The 20,806-nt window shown below is 42.1% G+C and overlaps 1 protein-coding gene across 1 annotated transcript in view; it reads left to right on the top strand.

Annotated features, from left to right (window-relative positions):
* Positions 1–5,687: 5,687 nt before the first annotated feature.
* Positions 5,688–20,806, top strand: part of ASXL3 (ASXL transcriptional regulator 3) — a gene marked incomplete at its 3' end in the record, with an annotated part of 124,766 nt that continues 109,647 nt past the window's right edge. The window contains exon 1 of the mRNA XM_084281416.1: positions 5,688–5,769. Coding sequence (XP_084137542.1) covers positions 5,716–5,769 — 54 coding nt within the window. The 5' untranslated portion in view covers positions 5,688–5,715. The remainder of the gene's footprint in view (positions 5,770–20,806) is intronic.

The raw sequence follows: 20,806 nt of genomic DNA, 5'->3' as shown, positions 1-20,806 counted from the left end.
ACTTGCTTTCATTTTGGTGAGTAATTTTAAGGACACTGCAGTCCTTCGTATCATTCTGGCCATGAATATTTGTCCTGTCATTTTTGATTTGTTCTGACAATCCCCTGAGACTTGTCATGAACATGATGTATAAGTTTTGCTTGTAATTTTTCTGGTACACCTTTATAATTCCTTAAAATTCCAAATAACTTGATGTGACATTTTATTACCTATCTGTCCTGTGCATGAAGTTCATTCCGTAGGCTAAAACATGGTATTAGAATAGCATCCATGCATTCAGGATTCCTGGATCACCTCCTAGACAGGAAGATATGTAATTTCTGTTAAATCATACACTTCAAGATAACAGCTTTAAATTCTTCTCCTGTAATTGCAGCAGTCATATTTATAATCCATGCAACAACTTCTATATAATCAACTAGATAAGCATCTGAAAAAGAGCAGATGAGATAAACTATCATCTGCTGTGTTTTTGATTTGGCTATATAAAAATGAAAGCAATCTTGCTAGCCATCTGCAGACGGTTCCTGCTCCTCTGAGTCTTTCTGTCATTAGCAGAACTGCCAGGGAGGTGTGATCTGTACGCACTTTGAGTGTGATGCCTCAGAGGCAAGTTCTCTTCCTTTCTGTAGTGGATGCACAAATAAATGTTTTCTTTCTATCACTTTTATGATACCTTGTAAATTGTTCCTGGTTCACATACAACGGACTTCTCGTAGAAGTTGTTTCCATGCGTCTGAGTAAAAGCAATCTCATATTCATAGTGTGAAAAAGTGTTGGCCAGTGTGTCCCAGGGATGTGCTGCTTGGAAGGCAGTTCAATTTGAAGGTGACAGCTTGATGGGCTGTCCACACTGGGGTACCACCAGGCACCTGCTGGGATGGTAAAGCCAACCTCCAGTTAGCAACATTTGGGTTTATTAGATTAGCTCCAATGCCACAGAAACGAACCTAAGCCTTTATCTGAACTCTTGGGGGCTATGAGATAAAAGAGATTGCCCTCCCCTCATAGCAGTTGGCTGTTTCTGGCCTGAGACAAAAGTAATGACAATTGTGGTGAACTCTGAAGTGAGCAGTCTAACTACTGGCTGAATACAGTCGAAGCTTTCACTGGCAGAAAATTAGCTCTGACAAAATTTGTCCCAGTTAAATTGTAGGTTTTACAATTTACCGTTCTTAGTAGGAGGAGTTCTCCAACCAACAATGGTTCTACAACCGTTGTGTCGTTAGTAATAGACAATGTATATCTTGATTTTAGACCTGAAAAATATGGTTGTAATTCTTTTTTTTTTTTTTTTTTTTCTTTTTGTTTTTCCCCAGAGAAAGGTGAGCCCTCCTATGTGTTCTGTGACCTCTTTCAGTCCCAATGGAGAGATGGTGTGCCCAAGAAAAGACTACTCTGTGCACCCAATTTAGTATTTAGCAAAATTCAACTTCAGCCCTCCTGTATTGACATGTTGAAGTACAGCCTGTAGGGTTTGTTTTTTTTTCTTCTTTCTTTCATGAGCTTCAGGAGTCTTTCCAAATACAGCAACATTATCCAGATAATACTAGATTCCAAGCTTGTTATTAAGAATTACGAACATATTTGAAAAGCTCTGGATGTTGATTCAATTCTGTACGGCATATGAATAAAAGAGAAAAGTGCATTAAGTAAATGCTGTGAAACTCATGCATTCTGAATGCTTGGTAATATGCATGCTTTAAATCAAGAGTAGAAAACATACTCTGTAAATACTGTGTCAGTATCTGTAAATAGATAACTGTCAATCACAATGACTCTTTTTTTGGCTTCCTTGAGTCCACACAAAACTAAATACTCCGGTTTGCTTTTTGTTACCACTGTGCTGAAATTAATTCAGAAAATGCAGTGTCTTCATTAGTATCATTCCAGGCTATTTTTTTAATTATCTTGTGACTCAGCATCTCTCATTCAATTGTAGAGAATATAATTTCCATTGTAATAGTGGCACATTAGATTGAATTTTCATGCTGTGAATAAACCCTTCTGCACATCTGGTATTTCCATGTAATAGTTGATACTATTTCTTTTGTAACAGCTGAAACTGGAATTTGTATTGCAGCAATGTTTGATTGTACTGAAGCACTGTACCCAATATGTATTTGCGTATTTACTGCAGTTTACAGATTTCTGCTTGGCAAGAATATTACTGTACACAATAAAGAATTCAGCGATATGTATCAAAAGTCATTTTTCTATGCAGGGAACAAGAAGAACAATGTTGTTCTTCAGGTAGCTTCACTAGATATGTCAAGTGTCGAGCTTCTATAGCATTACAGGGAAATGCATTCACTGAGCACTGAAACTCAGAAGCTGGTGTCCAACATTATTGTAGTAGCCTGTGGACATTATTCTGAGAGAAGAAAAGGTAACTGGACACAAATGCATCCATAATAAATAACTGCTTCTATCCACACACTCAACACAGTAACATCTAGCAGTGTAACTTCACATAAATATTGCTTAGCTATAATTTCATGATGGATTTTAATATAACGTCTTTCTGCAGTATTTGCATAGAGTTGCATTTGTGTGTGCATCTCACACACATGCACATACATGGACACACTTCCCCGAGATCATGGCTCTGAGATGTGTGTTACACATGCTGAGCTTTTAGCTGTAGCTCCAGCAGTTGCAGTTTGAATGTAGTTCACCACTTCTCATTCTCAATTTTGCTATTGTCAATTCAGTTAGAGTAGCAATGGTTACAATCTACTGTAGTGTCAGGTCCAATTCATGCAGTAAATGCTGTCTATAATCAATAGGAAATGCTTTCTTCCATAAGCTAAATTTGACCCTTTTCCCCTGTGCTTCAAGACTTACATGTGATTTTCAACTCCCTTAAAGCAGCCGTGTACCATGCTGTTGATTCCCTTGGTTTCTAGGTACTCTGGCAGTGTTTACAGGATTCAGCTACATTTATTGCAGACATTGCAGCAGCATGAATTCATTTTATTTTTTATCATGAGAGAAAGCATGCAGAATGCACACCAGCTCTCTGCTCTGATACAGTAAACAGCATAAATGGCTTGCTTTCTCCAGCAAGGTCAGGGACACATAGTATATGATTTTCAATTATTTGTATTTGAACAACAGAAGGAACTTGGGAGCACCCAAACTTTGTAGGAATTAAGCAGATGAATTCAATTGCAGTACAAAAACTGGTCCAATTTCTTCAGTAGCTGAATGTAAAGTATAAAGGATGCAATACTGTAAAGACTATTCCACATGTCTGCAGAAATACAAGATGAAAGTGTGATCCTGACTGCAACAGAAAATAGTACAAACCAATCAAACCACCACCACTAAACACACAAACACATAAATTAAAAAAAAAATAAAAAATAGAGGATCCCTGAATTTCTCTTTACCTAAGGAGTGTCCTCCTCTGTCCAACACCAATGTGTCAGGACCAAAGCTCTCCAGCTCAACAGAGTAATGGAAATTCAGTTCATGTTAGGGATGTGACGCAACTTGAAAAGCAACCAGGTTGTCATCTAATTGTGAACGGACAGAAATCTAATGCAAACATTTATTTTAGTCTGAAAACAGCCTCTTACGATGAGAAAGACTGATAAACTTCCTTATGCATTTTTTAGTTTTAATGCAGTTTCAATGCTGAAAACAATCAGGGCATTTCAAAGGCAGCTGTAAGGAAGTTGTTAATAACTAAAGATTTAGTCTTTAGAATGGGTGTGAGATGTGAATGATTCCTTTTTGTCATCATAAAGGAGTAGGAAGTTACTGAAGGGAAGGAAATATAAAAGGAAGAAGAAAAGTAGGACAGAGACATAAAAGGTAGAAAGCAAAGTCAATGAAACAAAGCGTAGACAATGAAGTTATCCTAATAGCGAGCATTTCCTTTCTAGCTGTTTCTAAGGTGACATGAAATATTCAGTAAATATCAAAGTTAAGGAATATGTAGCTGTTTCTACAACTGGATGATTTTAATAGCTGTTACACATTACCTAGCTCCGTTGAACCTGAAAATTCCCAGTTCCAACACCATTTTTCCCAAGAACACTTCTGAGGCAATATCAAATACCCTGGTCAATTGTGGAGTCAACACAGTGTGGCGTCAACCCAAAATTCAGAAGAAAGTGCTTTAATAGAGTTTGTTTTGTTAATGGTTTTGAGTGTGAAAATGAAATATGAAATCTGGAGAGGCATCACAGTGAGGAATTACATTCCACGTAATATTTCCAATATAAAGATGAGGGGGATGAGGGGGATGTGTCAACAGCTGGAACCCTGCACACCGCCTGAGTGTTCCTGGAGGGAGCACCATCAGGGAGCCGCTTTGGCTTCCCCTAGGGCTGTCCCCTGTCCTTTTCTAAATAAAACAGCCTTAAAAAGACGTTTAGATGTAGAGCTTAGGGATATGGTTTAGTGGGGACTGTTAGTGTTAGGTCAGATGTTGGACTCGATGATCTTGAGGTCTCTTCCAACCTAGAAATTCTGTGATTCTGTGAACATTGTGCTAGTTGGGACTGATATTTTTAATTATTATTATTTTTTTTTTTATTTCTCCAGTGAGCTGTGCGAGTTTTAACGTTACGGAAACCAAGAGGGCACACGGCTGGGGAGGGACGAAGGAGGCACTGGACAAAGCCTGAATCATTCTCAACTCGTTTCAGCCTGAAAAAAAAAAATAAATAAATAAATAAAAAATCGGTAGTATTCCAAAAATACTTCACTATTCGGGGGAGGGGAGGAGAGATCGTGGAGAAAGCCCCCCCCCCCCCCCGCCACATCCTGTGGCTCAGGAAGGGGCACTGATTGAATCCGCAGCCTCCCCCCCTCGGCGGGCACCTCCGCCCCACGCCGCCCGGCGGAGGGCACACACACACACGCGCACCCCGGCCGCCCCATGGACCGAGCCCCGCGGCCGCCTTTGTCCGCAGGGGGACGCGGCGCCTCCGCCCCGCTTCCCGCGGGACACCTCCAGCCGCGGGCAGGCAGGTAGGAGCCAGCGGGAGGGGTCCCCGTGCCGGGGAGGGGGCTGCCCGCGGGACGGGGGGCACCGCGGGCGGGCGGTAGGACCCGGGGGCGCCGCCCCGACCCCTGCTGTCCCCAGGGAGCCGCCCCGCCCCGCCCCGCCCGCCGCGGGGCACCACGGGAGTTGTAGTCCTCGGCATGGGCTCTCGCGAGGCTTGGCGGCGGGCGCGCTGCTCGGGAGCGGGAGGGGAGGGGAGGGGGGGGGGTGGTGTGTATGGAGGGGAGGGGGGGTGAGGAGGGGAGGAGGGGGGGATGTTTGGTGCGGGCGCCGTTGCCCGCCGTGACGTCACAGCGCATTGTTGTGAGCGTGGCGGGGCGCCCCGCGGGCTGTCAGCTGAGCGCCGCCGCGGGGAGCCCGGCGGGGCCGAGCGGGGCCGAGCGCGCCCGAGCGGAGCCGAACGGAGCCGAACCCGCCCGGCTCCCCCCCCCCCCCACCCTCCCCTCCCTCCCCTCCTCTCCTCAACCTCCCCCCCTCCCTCCCTCCCTCCCTCCTCCGCTCCCGCCTCCTCCGCCCCCGCCCCTCCCGCCCCGGGGGCTCCGGCGCTCGGTGTCACCGTATCATTGTCCGTGCGGAACCCCTGCGGGCCCCCCCGGCACACGCACACACTCACACACACTCACACACACACCCCTCCCCGGCCCGCCCTCCCCCTCCCTCCCCTCCCCTCAGAACCACCTCAATGAGATGCAAACATGAAAGACAAGAGGAAGAAGAAGGACCGCACCTGGGCCGAGGCTGCCCGCCTGGTAGGTGCCGCGGCAGCGTTGTGTGTGAGTGTGAACGTGAGCGTGTGAGTGTGTGAGTGTGAGCGAGTGAGTGTGAGCCTGCGTGTGCCCGTGCGCGCGTCCCGCCCCGCGCGCTGCCCGCCGCTTTGTTGCCGGCCGTTGGGGCCGTTGGGGAGAGGGAGCGCGAGAGGGCGCGAGTGTGTAAAGGGGGGGGGGGAGGAGTGTGTGAGTGTGTGTGTGAGTGTGTGTGTGTGAGGGGGAGTGTGCCAAGGAGGGCCGGGGAGCGAGTCCGTGAGTGTGAGGGAGCGTGCAAGGGCGGGACGGGGAGCGCGCGTGTGTGTGAGGGAGTGTCTGTGAGCGTGAGGTCGGGTGTGTGAGGGCACATGTGGGTGTGTAAGGGCATGTGGGTGTGTGTGAGGGCATGGAGTTAGGTGTGAGGGCACGTGTGGGTGTGTGAGGGCGTGGGGTTACGTGTGAGGGCACATCTGGGTGTGTGAGGGCACGTGTGAGGGCGTGGGGTTACGTGTGAGGCCAGGCAGCCCCGCACGAAGCGTGAGGCGGAGGCGCTGCGCGCGCGTGGGGCCGTGGTGTCGAGGGGCTGCCGCCGCCCGCGACGCCCATGCAGCCACTGTGGACACGCGTGAGGCGCGGGCAGCCCGCTGGCCTCCTCCCGTCCCCGGCCCGAGAGGAGAAAGAGCTGCGGCCCGTCTCCGGTGCGTGTGTGTGAGGAAATGCCTGCTCTTTTCTCCTCTTGCCGCGCGCACGCGTGTGTGTGGGTAAATATCCAGGGATTGTTTCTGTCTCGGTGAGTTCACGCATCAGATATCCCAAGAAAACCCCTCCGTTAAAGCGCAGAGAAAAGTGAAATATCCGGGAATTGCCTTTTCGTCCCGTTAGCGCGGACAGGAGGACTGGGGTGAGGGGCAAGGACGTTAGAGAGAACTCTTACTGGGATTTCTCTTCACCCTCTCTACTTTCCCGGCTGAGCAGGGAAATATTCAGGGCAATCAGACCCGCTTCTCTGAAGGCTCTGTGGCTCTGGAGACCTAGTCTATTCCCACTTCATTAGGAAACTGTCTCCTTTTCCCTACTGTATCTGTTTTCATGATTCCGTATTATTGTTTGCTCAGTGTAATAGCCCACATTGTTTATGTTGTTTTTCGGTTTCAGAGTGTGTGTGAGTTCGCTCCGTTCTAGGAATTTTACAACAAATAGTCTATGCACAGTACAGCATGTGTGGTTGTGCACGGTTCTGTGTGTGTCTCCTGCAAACTTGCGTCTGGCTCAGCTTCAACTGGGTGCACGGAAAGATCAGAAAGCTAGGGATTTATGCTACTGGCTATATTGCTTTTTTGCTTTTTGTATCCACATGAACTTTATATGTTATCTGTCTCGGATACGGACTTAATTGCTTAAGTAAAGTGTCTGTGATAATGGTGCATCTGTTCCTGGTAATGTGTTTTGATATCTTATTACTGTTGTACTTCACAACTAGACATTTCTTGTAAAAATGTTTCTCACCTTGCTGTATGTGAATTCCTATGTAGAAGTTCAGCCTTGCTCTCTCATGTAAATAATTATGAGGTATTAGACAGGCACTACCTATAGATGTCTCTGTAAGCTGTACCTAGGTATTCTCATACGCTTGGGCAGTGCTAGATTCTGATACGGTTCGTTGTACGTCCTACAGAATTTTCTAATAACTCAGCTTTAGTGAAGATGTTCTGATACAGCGTCACCACTGTCTTCTCCCATTTCTCGTAATTGTAACAAAAGTTTATCTGCAGTAAAACACTCATCTTTGACAAAATAACGGTGGCAGGGCGTGTTACTACAGTGCTTGTTTCTTAAAGCTTTAAACTATCAGAATGTATTCAAAAGTCTATAAAATCCATCAACTGCTTTCCTAGCTTCCCTCTTCCAAGTGACTGCAGCAGATGCCACTGTAAGCTGTCTTTTGTTTGACGAATGTACATAAAAGAATTTTAATGTGTATTTATTAAAATTACTATTCCCATGTGGTCCAATATGTGGAAAGTTTAAGAGCCCCTGGAGAACAAAGGCTGAGCCAGTGCCGAGGAGAAAGGCGAAGTCTCTCATTTTCGTGATGTCATACCACCTAGTGCTCCCCCCAGAAGGGTCATGATTTGCAAAAATCCAGTAAAAATGATACATCGCTGTATATAAGTGGTGGAGATGCATAAGGTCCACAGTGTGGTTTTGTCTAGTCTCCCTGGGGTCTGCTGTGTTACAGAGAACTTGTCCCAAGTCTGTTATGTGAATGACGCATAGTACGGTGCAGAGCAGCCAGTCTTGAACAGAGCTTTATTAACATAGTGGCATATGTTTGCAAATCACAGTGAAAGATCGAAGCCGAAATTGCCACTCCTTACAGTGTTTTATGTTAGGACCCTGATGGTTCATTATGACTTCGTTTTCTTGGGATGCATCAATAATGTATTACTGCAAGGTTTGATTAAATCAATTTCTTTCCAACGACAAGTAAACAATGAAGTGATTGATACGCACTCATGAAAAACGACTCATGAGTTACCTAGATCAATATGCTGTAAAATTGTATAGTACTGAATTATTTTTAGAAACAAGAGGTTGAATTAATTCACACAGCAAACATATGGAAATTTTTGTGTTAAATTTTCCACAAAAGCCCTTACGTTACATCAGTATTGGGCTTTCAAAGTGAACTGCTCAAAAGGTATAAAAGAAGATAGGTAATGTTGCTTTTTCACTCTGTTGTGCATGTGCATCTGTTATAATGTGGACTTTGAATGATGTACTTGTATGCTAGTTTTCCGAGTAGTTCTAGCCTGCTCACTAAACCTGCTTATTTTTTAATTTTCTTTGTTTGCTGTGAGGTGCTGTACTTTATTTTCTGTAGACCTCTCAAAGTCTGTGCTAAGATACATTCTTCTCCTATGTTTCAGTCACATATGTAGCTATTATTAGCAACACCCAGTAGCTTCCCAAACACAAATGTTTCTATACCTACAACATGCCTATGAAGTTAAGTATTTTGACCTCTGCTTTACCCATGCAGAGTTGAGGCACGGAAAGATTAAGTACCTTACTCAAAGCTGTACAGGAAATCTGTGGGAGAGGCAGTTATAGTACCAACAGTGTCTCGGTAGTAGTCCTGTTTCTTAGTCATAAAATCATCTTCCTTCTGTGGCTACACTTTTGCCTCATTCACTCTCTTACTATTTCTCTCACAGTAATTATGAAAGAAATGGATATGGTCATGTCTCTATTCAATCTATATTGAAACTCATAATGCACCATGTAATAGTTGTCATGGATAAAAAGGAGTACAAAAACTGGACTCAAGCCTGAAATCATTACACAGCTCTCCATTTCCCACGTTCACAATGAAAGAAAGAGAAGTGCTTTAGAAAAATATATTACATGACAGTCTTAAAATACGTTGTAATGTGTAAGCCTAAGTGGTGCGGCTCCACACTGACAGGCAGTGTTGCATTTCCATTTCTTGTATTTGATTAAAAAGGTCTTTGAAAACTCAAGTTCCTGCAATGCAGTGTTTTTTCAAGATACTCCCTCAATTTTTAGAACCGAAGCAGGAAAGGACTCCCATTATATTCAGCTCTTGCTGTACATACCATGTTTGTGACATAGGCGGTAAAACAGGAGCTGTTGGAATGTCCTGTACTGGGACTTGCGTTTCGTGGAAGAAGTCTCCTGCAGAGAGTTGAATCTTTCTGTGTGCGGCACGCTGCTTTTTTTCCTCGTGCAAGTCTGCTTATCTCAGGGCAAGGCATAACCCAGCTTACAAGCATTCCTGAGAAATGAACGCATGTGCAGGATCGGTGGAATGGTGGCATACCTCTAACAGTTCATGTTACAGAACCCATTTTGTACAACACACATTTTTATGGACAAAATTGCAACCTGTCTTCACAACCTGCCAAAGGGCAAACCTTTCTAGACCTGGTATGTCAGCTCTCAGGTACTTTCAGGAGACTACAGCAATGTTTGTGCACAACCTGGACATTATCTCCATGCCAGTTTTTTGCTTTTTGTGTCAGATAGAGTAAGATACAACACTTAACAAGAACAAAAGAAAATTTTTAAAGGAAGGAGGAAGTTTCTCCTCTGTCTTCTTGTTGATCCCAATGTGATGAAGCTGTTGTTTTCTGGTCATATGTGGCTCTTGCAAAAACTGAACAGAAAGGCTAAGCACTTGAGAAGTTCAATTTATAACGATCCCATTCACTTGAAAAAAAAACTTGTATATGGTGAGTTTCAGCTGTTCTTAGGCTCACTAGGACTCTCAAGTGATTCTCAAAGTCCTGAAATATTGAATTCTGCCTCAATTTCATGCCATAAGATACTGCGTAAGAAATATCAAAATGAAAATTACTGAGAAGAAAATATGTCCAAGTATACTGTGCCACATAGAAACTGCTAGCAGTCTTAAACAGGCAGCAGCGATTCAACTTGTATCATTGATTTTGACTGCCAGGCAAAACCCTTTGGTTTTTGTGATCTAGAGGGCAGAAAAAGCCTGAACAAAATGAGTTTGGGCTGCTCACCTCATGAATGCAGTGCTCAGCATATGCATGAAGCACAGAATGTCTGTGAAAGGTGATAGTAACATTTTATGATAACATTTTAAAAGTTTTTTTTTTTTTTTTTTAATGGATAGCTCATCTTTATTATTGCCCTCTTCTCTTTCCTGTAAGTGGTGTTTTGAAACACACTTGAGTTAAGTTACTACCCCTAGTTGACAATAAAGCAGAAGAAAATGAGAAGAGTAGCAAGGATGAGAAAAGCAGCATTTGTTGTGTTACTCATGTGTTGGCTGCCCCATCTCCTCTCCAGTATTTTTGCTCTCTTTCAAAACTAAATTTAGAAAAGAGAAAGGTTTTCTTATGTTACTGATGGCTGTGTGTGTTTTATGGTGCCATAGAGCACTCATGATTCTGACGTGTGAATGTTGGGTGACTAATATTCATTCCTTAATTCTTGTATTTCTTGCGCTAGTCTCCTGACAGGATCCAGCTCTTAATTACAAGTTGTTCTGTTGCTCCTGTAAACTTTAAGAAAATTATGCTAATTAATTAAGGAAACAGATGTTGAAGGAAAAAAAAAAAGAAAACATGAAAAAGCAACAAAAGCCCACCGGAATTGTTAGCTTGCATGTTACCGTTTATTGGGGCTGGCTGTCCAAAAGCTGGTTGTTGCTTCATCTGCTCTGCTAAGATAGTGTAGTTGAAATAGATATAGTGGTATGGAACTATTTTTGCATTACATCTTCATATTTGAAGACCACAAATGAAACAAACAAACAAAAAAAATAGAAGAGTAACTTCTGTGCAGTTAGACTATTGATGATAATAATGCCTTTGGCTTTTATCGGAAGTCTTCACTCTTGTTACTATAAATAAATTTTAAAGCATTGCGAAAGGAGCTTCATGTATCTCTGAAAATAGGCGATTTGACATGACTTTGTTTTTCAGTATTAAGGATTTCTTTGTTGTTGGGTTAGCACAGACCTACTATTATTTCCACATTTGTTCTCAGTTAATTCTTTTTCAGACATGCAGAAACATTGTGGCTTGGGAAGTTTTGATGGCCTTTCCCTTTGATCCACAATCAATGCTGCTTTGAAGAACTATGTATTATTTTGGTTTGCTCTAGGGTTTCCTCCAATTTGTTTTATTCAAAGTAATTTTTGCACTTGTTAGACAAGGTTGAACCTGCATTTCTTTTTTTACCTTCTGTGGTTGCGTTTTTCATTTGGTTAGTATAAAATACTACAGGAATTAGTACGTTTTATTTTATTTTATTTTTACTTAAAAAGTTGGTCAAAAAAAACATAAATTTCCTGTTTCAGCTCATCCTTTGCATTCTTCTAGGGCAGATTGAGAGGAACAGAGATTCTAACTCTTGAGATGGCCCTTTCATCCTTGGCATCACAGACCTTTTGGGAAGCAGTAACCCAAACTGAGAATGGAACTTGTTCCAAGAAAAGTTACAATATGTCTACAAATCAGGGTAAAATAGGAGAAAACTCTTACAGGAATCTAAATATGAGCATTGTTCAACAAATAGATAGTGTTATCAGTGCCTGAAGGTATGATTTAATGCTTACTGGTACAGTGAATGATTCCTGGCTTATATTTCTTTGTGGAGAAGAACCAATATTTTCCTGTGATGCTGCGTGCTTTGATCAGTTTCACCTGAAACCTTTCGAATCACAATGAAATGGTTTCCAGTAACCACACCCGAGGCCGTATCTACTATTCACAGCTAGGGTGCTTGGGATCTGCCAGTCCAATTTACCACTTCCCTGGATCAAATTGTGTCACTGCAGCAACCTAGCCTGGATCAAGTAGCATGCTCTCCTCAAGGCGAAAAGCCAAATTCATTCTGCATCCTGCCATGGTGTTTGCTTTGTTCTTTATACTGTGACTAGGGGTTATAGTCACTTGGAGAGTCATTTGCTAAACTTTAGCTGTTGGCTTTCGAGCAGAAGGTGTTTTTGAAATGTTGCAAGTTTCAAAACGATTTCTATTTTCCTGGTTATCTGATGATAATCTTGGCATGCTTTGTAACTAGCAGTAACTAAATAACAGCCTCTGTTTCCAATATGTGTTTTATCGGGACCTGGAAGGAGGTGTGATTAGCACAAAATATTTCATTGTGTTTCCATGGGTTCCAGTTGAAACTGACCAAAGCCTCCTTTGAGGAATTTACAGACTTGCAGATTGAATCAACCACCTTAGTTGTCATTCTGGAATGGTCAGTTTCCCCTGCAAAGTCAGAGGAACAACCTGGAGCAGAGCCTGCTCTAAGCAGCATACCCTCGTTCAGCCCACTTGCTCATCCTGTTAGTTCAGGTAGCAAATCACCATGGTGCTCAGTGACAACAGATTGGCCATAGGTGACCCATCTGATTTTTACCAACTTAGAGAGGCAGTCACCCTACACAAAGAAACTCAAACCATTGATGGTCAGTCCTCTCAGGCAGCTCCTTCCTTGTGAAGTCCTGCGAGGTAGTTCCCTCTTGTTGGACTTCCTTGGGAGGAGATGTACAAACTGAGAATGTAAACATAGTGGAGAGGTGCCTTCCTTCTTACCTGCAGCTAAGCTAAGCTTTAGAGGAATGACCTGTGTCTCCAAGTACCATACCTTAAGCCACCCAGTCCCCAGTTATATCCACTTAGGGCTATCGTACTTTAACACAGACACCAAGAGTATCAGGAGATAGATAGTAAGCCATCTGGCAGTGCATGCCTTCTCCCTAGGTTGCCTTCAGTGTAAGTGCACTGAAAGGGGTTGGGGACTGCAGTTACTGTAGGAGGGATCTAGGGCAGTACCACTGGCTGGCCTGAGCAAGTTCTGGTTTGTGGCATTGGAACAGGAAGCGGGGACAGTCCTGTGTTTTCTGTTTACATCCTGTGAATGGTAAGAGTTTCAGCTCGCTTTAACAGCTTGAGTTCAGCAGGATGAAGTCTCTGTGGTGCCTCACATGTAGCTTCGCTCAGTATTGTTGGAACTTTTAGGTAAGGTTTTTAATATATGGGGTCTGGCTGTTAACCTGCAGGTTCTGAATCTGATGTGGCACCCCGCACCTCAGCTCTGTGAGGCAGACCTGTTCTGTGTAGTTCAACTAAACGTAGTTTCTGTCCGACAACTTTTGCCGTCATCAACAAGCACAGTTCAGTCAGTGCTCTCAAAGCACCAGGGACATTCACTGAGTCATTGAGAGGACTGGGCTATAGCTCTCTGTAGAAGGTATTTCAGAACATTTTCTAATTGATTGTTCATGATGTAGAGCAGCAGAAAATGATTTATTTAAAAGGCAGAAATTCTATACTGTGTTTTAAAACTGGCCCTCCTACATGCATGGATTGATCTAGCTGAGTCGGTGGTGATGAGTATCTCCTCACTGTTTGTAGAGGCTCTACGTAGAGATCATTATCACAGAGTCACAGAATGGTTTGGGTAAGAAGGGACCTCTAAAGATCACCTGGTTCCAACTTCCCTGCCATAGGAAGGGACATCTTTCATTAGACCAGGTTGCCCAGAGCCCCATCCTGCTGGACCTTATCCTGTGGGTGAAAATCCCGTTCTGTAGAGGATGGCTTAACTTGCATGTTCTGATAATGTTGCTATCTACAACTTCAGAAGTGTTCCGTGACAGACGTGTCTAGGGCTAGTGAGTGATTCAGTGAACTTACTGTTGAAGGTATTTTCTTTGTTTCTTGAGATCTTGGACAAATATAGATACAGCCATGAATTTGGTAAAGCAGTCATCCTGATCAGCTCCTTGTATAACCTGATGTCTAGAGAGGGAAAGAGGCCTAACCAAAGTACACAACAACCATGCGAAGGTCAAAGTTTGTCTCCCTTTCCTGGAGAACACACCTAAGTCCTATAGTGGTTGGTGAGTTTCCTTTTGAAATGTCTACAGAATCTAGTAAGTCATAGGCAATCTTCAAGTCCCATGGGATTTGTTCTCGCGTTTATGATTCAAACCTTTTTTATGATAGGCTCTACCACAATCATTGTATTGCCTAAGCACGTAACATTGTCCTTCAGTAAGTGATAACTTTGTTTCTATTATTTTTCTTTTAGTCCCATCAGTTGTAACTGGATAAATTCCACACCCAGTTGCTTCAGTAGATCTATTGATGTCTATTCCTGGATAAATGTTGATTCTTTTTATGTCTCAAAATTCCCAGTTATCTACCAGCTGCTGGGGTGTCTGTTGGCACTGCTGTACCAGGAATACAGTACTGCATGGTAATGCGTGTCACCACATCTGTCAGTACTACCTAGCAAGGTAAATGGGAGTAAATAGTTACTGGCCATAGCTGGCTGTCTTTCTTTCGGACCGAGATTCTAGCAGCTATCTCAAAATTATGGTGTTCTTTGATCACATCAGCTTCTTTCATTTCATTGGGCTTTTCTCTTGTTTTGAAATTCTAGGCAGGTAAGACCAAACAGAAGCTCTGTGGAGTTTGGTGTTCATCATAATTACGCCATTAGTTTGATAATCATAGAACTGATAATCAAAGAAAGTGAGTTTGGAAAGGGCCTCAAGGTCACATTGTCTGGTCAGACTTAAAACTAAAATCAGATGCCCCAAATTAGCTTTAGGTTTGTGAAATCAATTGGTAACTTTCTTTACCCATTTTTTGAGCTAGGACTTCTCTGGACTTTGCCAGCATCTGCTCTTTTTGTGGAATTTCATGTCCTACTTAAAAATGGGAGAACTAGGAGAAAAAAGTGATCCTGAAGAGACCCAATGGAGGTCATTTAGAGTTCAAATGTATCTTTACCTCTTTTTTTTATTTTTTATTTTTATTTTCCTGACAGTGACTAGACAGCAAGCACTGGTTTTATTGTTCAGATTGAGAATTCTGTATTTATTTAATGGTGCTCAGTCACTTCCTCTGTCTTTTTTGAGGGTTTTTAGTACTTAAAGCCTCTGGATGTTTTCAGCAGTTTTGATATAGCAATGCTGCAGCAGGTTCATACTTAACAGCAGCAGTCAGTAGTGCATTCTAGTCTGTTTCATAAGCTATTTCATTCATAATGGAGATTTTTGCAAGCACTGATCTTCTGTTTTAAAATGTAAGTATGACAACTTTGTAGGACTCATTGTGTAGCTGTGGAATAAGCTCTGTTGAAGACATAATCACTGTTGAAGACATTTTCAAATAAGTTTCTGGAGATATGTTAATACCTTTTTGTCATTGGTTTCAAGGTGACCAGTGGCAGGGTGTAGTGGCCTGAAGGTACAAGGGACTACCTGGTATTTGCGTGGATTGTTCTTGTACTGAGCTCTCTGTTTTAAACTTTTTTTTTTCTGTGTAGCCAATTCTGCTACATTGGCAATGCCTGTCAAACAGGTTGTTTGTCTTTGTTTTGTCCTGCTTCCAGGACGCTGTGCTGTCAAGTTGCATTGCATTATTAAACATTTGCTGTCTGTTAAGCACACACCAGTGGCATGGCTGGACAATTCAGCAAGTGCTTGGGTCTGTTGGGCCAGATCATAGGAAAGAAAGGGGAAGCTGCAGTATACAGAATAATTTGTTGTTTATAAGGCTACTGATCTTTTAAAACATTGGTTTACTTCACTGTACCCAGTCTATGTGTGCAGCTGGGGGGGCTTTGAATGTGGGTGGTAGTCAAACAGTAGCCTTGTGAGCAATAGCTGAAGTGATTTTTTGCCAGGTATCCCTGTAAGTAATATTTGATGAGAGGATAGAGTAAGGATTCCTGTTTTGATGTGGTCCCTCAAATTCCTGACTTAGCAGCCCAAATCTTATATGCGATGTTAAGTATTGGGTTACAGCTCTGTGAGACTGGCTGGGAGAATCAAAGACACAAGTCTGCATGCCTGGGACATTCAGTCTGCTTGTAATGAGCCCCAGCATCCTTTGGGGAAACAGATAGCACCAGCAAGAAATGGACACTGCTCTCAGCTCCTGAGTTGGTCCAGTTGTTTGTTTTTTCATCTTGCAAACTAAATTCTTTGCACTAAAATACTGTTTCCTCCAGTCAGTCAGTGCTCAGGGGTCAGTTGACTCACTGCCAATTTCCCCTGTCACTTTTGAAATGAGAGTTACCCATCTGAGTGAAACTTGTCAGTGATAACCGAGCCTGTGTCTTTGCTGTGGAGTTGTGCTCCTTTTCCTTAGTAAAAAGTCTGTTGGTGAATGTTATGGTTTACAGAGCATGGGATCAGCACTCAAAGAGTAGATGCTGAAAGAAAATGGAATTACTGCTCTCAGCTTGCTTGAACACTGTGGTTATTCTGTGAAGAGGGATCTTTTGTGCTCTTTGTGACACAGTGTTCCAAGGACTCAGTGAGCCCCTCTGAGAGGCTGTGATCTTAAAACATGCTCTTTTTTTAGAGTAGCAGAAGTACTTAAGAGCTGGAGTGCTATGACTTCCCAAGGTAAATTTGGAGATTTTTATCAGTCTGACTGTGCAAGTTACTGCATGCTGTATATGTCCATTACTCATCCATCGCTGATGACTCTTGCATTTACAAAGTACCTCCACAGGAACTTCTCTGTGCCTGTGCAATGAGCAGTCCTTTGCACTAAGTGTCTGACGTTCATTGTGGGTTGTTAATTTAGCCTCCAGGTCCGCAGCAACACTTGAGGAGGAGGCTGCAGAACTCACCTAGGGCTGCCTGGGGAGGTGTACAGTGAAAGAGAGCATAAGTGTGGGAGAAGTGAATGAAGGGTGCAGGATCCAGTGCAAGACATAAGCAATAAGAGGAGGGGGCGTGTTGAAAGACGCTAAAGATAATCAGTGTCTGAGCAATCATTTGAGCTGTACTGCCTCATGGACTCCAGAAGGGTAATCTTCCAACTGGTCTGCGAACCACGGGCTTGAAACCTACAGCAGTAGAAGATGAAGAAACTAGGAAACGTTTAAGATTCTGAAGGAATGGAATCAAGGCAGTTGACCAGGATTATTTTGTGTAGCTTTAGAAGGTGGACCAGAAGAGTGTTGTCTTGCTGTCCTTTAATTCGTTTGAAAAACTGACAAACCAAAAAATCTAAGGTATCTTGATCTTTCAAATTAGATGGCTCTAAGTAGGATTTTTTTCAGGGACACGTTAGACTTTTTTTTTTTGTAGATTAATTTCTAATGAAAGAAGTGATATGTTCCAATAGAGAACAATTCTGTCTCCGTTCATTTGTGGGGTTATCTGCCTTGCTTGGAGATAAATTGTTTGACACATCCTCAAAACATTCTTATCTTTCTATAATTGCTGAAACCTTTAACGATTCCATTAATTAAAAAAGTAAAATAAAAAGTCTCTAGCTGTGTGACTTTCCTTAATGAGGACAGACTTGGTTTCGTACTGTAATTTCCATATGCAAACTTAATATATTGTGTCTGAGCTGTAGGAGAATGTTTCAAACAGTTTAAAGTAATGTTAAAATAAAGTACAATAATGCTCCTATTCTCATTCTGAGCCAGAACTGTAAAAGAAGCTGCCTGGATCACGGAGGCTGGTATATATGCATGGTGGTTGGGAAATGCTTCTCGAAGAGCTGCAAAGGGACTGAAAGTTTTTTAGTTTTTTTTTTTTTTTTAAATAATAATAAAAAAAGCACTGCACCTGTTTGCTGTTATCAGCATTCTTGGAGCTGCTATGGGAAGAAGTTTCATGTGTTAGTTAAAGTGTTGTTAAATGTTGGAGTTAATTTTAGAGAAAAACATGGGTGTGGTGGGGGAGGGAAAGGATCTGGGGAGGGCATTCTGATAATTAATGTTCTGAAAATAATGTGTTTGTTTTTTTTAATGTTACAAGCATACATAATAGTTACGATGCTTGTTACTTTTAGTACTTGCATATGTTTTCTGGGATTAGTAGAAGAGAATGAAACTGGGTTTGTGTCTGCTGGCATGTCATGTGGTAAAAAGAGAGCGTGCCTGAGTAATTCTGATGTAATCCTGCGGGAAGGATGGTAGTGCTGCATTGGGAAATGGTGAAGAAGAGGAGATATTTTTCTACCAGTGAGAAATAGTATAGTGAATGTAATGGATGAGACAATCTATGACTGAAAGTGAAAGAAACAGAAAAGAATAATTCTGAATTCTAGGATGAAATTGCATTTCATTTGTTTATTTATTCTCTCACCATTTCACTTAATTACGTAACAAATCTTCATCTTTCGAGATTGGATTCTTCTCAAACTGTGGTAGTTTAAGGGTGGAAATGGAGAGGGGGGGGAAAAAAAGTGGTGTGTGTGTGGGGGGGGAACAATACACCACCACCACCGCCACCAAAAAATGTCTTTTCTGTAAAAGACAAAATCTTTGTTTTGGAAATGAAATGCTGTGTTTTTATTATGTTGCATTCTGTTTAGAACAATTTCCAATATGGGGGCTATCTCAGCCAAAATGGTATTGTTGAAATTATAAGTAATCTCTCTGAAATAATGGAAAAGGCCAATTCATCTTCTGAAATTTTCTCTCATCTGTTTGGTAGTAAGATCTCCTACCAGAATTTTCAGAATTAGTTTCAAATGATCTTGCCAAGGTTATTTCTAGAGCAGCAAAACATACGTATCTCCTAAAATCTCCTAAAGTCTGTCCGACACAATGCTTGACGATGAGACTGTTCTAGTTTTCTTATTGTGATTCTGGACACCATGGCTTATTTTCTCTTTAACCTTAGAGAACATAGTGCCTAAATCTTCTGTGTATAATTTTATGTCTTTGGATGAGATTGTCTGGCATAGTTAAAGACGATCGCGTTCCAGGATTTGAGTCGAATCTCGTTACTGCCTCACATTGGTTCAAAGGCACGGTGTGCATTCAGTAGTTACACTGGAAGCCCAAGCTGAGGCAGTGTAACTTCACATGAAACAATTTTCACTTTTTTGTTGCTTGCTATTTTAGAGAGGAAATAGAAGATGGAGCAAAAAACATGTATTATTATCATCTTTTAAAACATTACATCTAAGACATTGTGTCTAAGCCCCATGGACATTGAAGTTATTTGCCAGTAACATTTCCTAGGAGCAGACAATTTATTACTTCTGCGTTTCCAGAGGAGATGCAACTTTGGGAAAACTCACATATATTTATATCGGTGCTCATAGAAAAAAAATAAAATTAATGACTGAATATACTATCTAACAGCCGTGTTTTGCCCTTGCATAGCTTTTCTTGGGTATTCTCTCAACAGTTAACAGTTTAATCTGTTGAATGTATAGTGAAGTGTCTTAGGTAAGAAATATGCTGTAAAGTTAATGACCCTTAAAGATAGAGGTTTGCCTTGAACAGGAAGCCTAGTTTTATAAGAAGTCTCTGTATTTACATTCCTTTAGCAAACCCTTCATCTCTGTTGACCAATTACTTTGTTGTGATTCCAGAGCTCGGCATCATCAGCTGTGTCATGGTCATTTCCCGCTGCAACCTGGCCAGTGATCCGCCAGATAGACTTTTGGGAGTCTGGCCTTGCAGCATGGAATAACGCCTTCCAAAAGGGTCAGGAGTTGGCACCCTCCACAACTACAGATTATCCTGAACATTTTCAGGATTTTCCCTCACGGAGGATGACACGTTCTCTGTTTTGGGTTGAGATTTGATTGCAAACAGTTGGTTTAACAGTCAGCATTTTGTCTCCTTACCAAGTCCAGTTCTGAAGAAAGTTCATCTTTCTTCTTTATAGGCTGCAGACGTGATTGAATCGGCTTACCTATGCCAAACAATTGCTTCTGTTGGTTCAAATCTCTAAGAGAAATCAGCATCCAGTTGGAAGACAGCTGTACTGATAAGGTCCCATTGATCTTTCTCTCCTGTCCACCTCTCCTCCTATCTCCTCCTATAAGAAAAAAAAAAACGTCCTTAGCTTTCATAATACTTCTCTCTTGCCCTGATGTTACGCTGTTACCTGGCTGCTCTCACTGGTGTGGCTGGCCTCAGGTGCTGATTACATTATATGTGGACATAGTTAACAGCCTGATAAAAGTGTTTGAGTCAATACTCGATAAAAGTAGATAAGGATAATGCTTTGTGGTGAGAGCTCTTTAATTACTTATTATAGTTGATGCAAACCAATGGTAAAGATTCGCTATTTTTACCCGGGAAAAAAAAAATCAAGAATTAAATTTTACTCAGTGTGGCATGATTTATCAATATCCAGAAAAGGAGAATCTGAGAAAATCCAGATACTAATTCTAGCTCCATTTGGGGGAAAAATAATTATTTCCTCTTTAACAGAGCTCTTGCTTATCATGTTTTTCAACACCACAATATAATCTGAGGCTTTTTTTTTCCTATGAGAAGGAGTTGGGAGCATGTAAACAGTGTAATATGTGTATGCTTTTTCTGAAGTGATAGGGTTTTGAAAGATTATTAATGTAAATTGGGAATGGTCTGATTGTTTTACAAGACCTTTGGGAAGAAGAGATTGTGTAACTTTTCTCAAAACTTGAGGAAAGCTGCTCCTTCTATCCAAAGTTTTATTTATATGTATTTACATATACATACAGACTCAGATACGGAGCCATCACATGTTCTTTGTAATCTGTCT

Source organism: Netta rufina, assembly GCF_964035555.1.
Source record: "Netta rufina genome assembly, chromosome: 2".
Classification (NCBI taxonomy): Eukaryota; Metazoa; Chordata; class Aves; order Anseriformes; family Anatidae; genus Netta; species Netta rufina.
The sequence above is the reverse complement of the archived record's forward strand: the minus strand, read 5'-3'. Positions and strand labels throughout refer to the sequence as shown.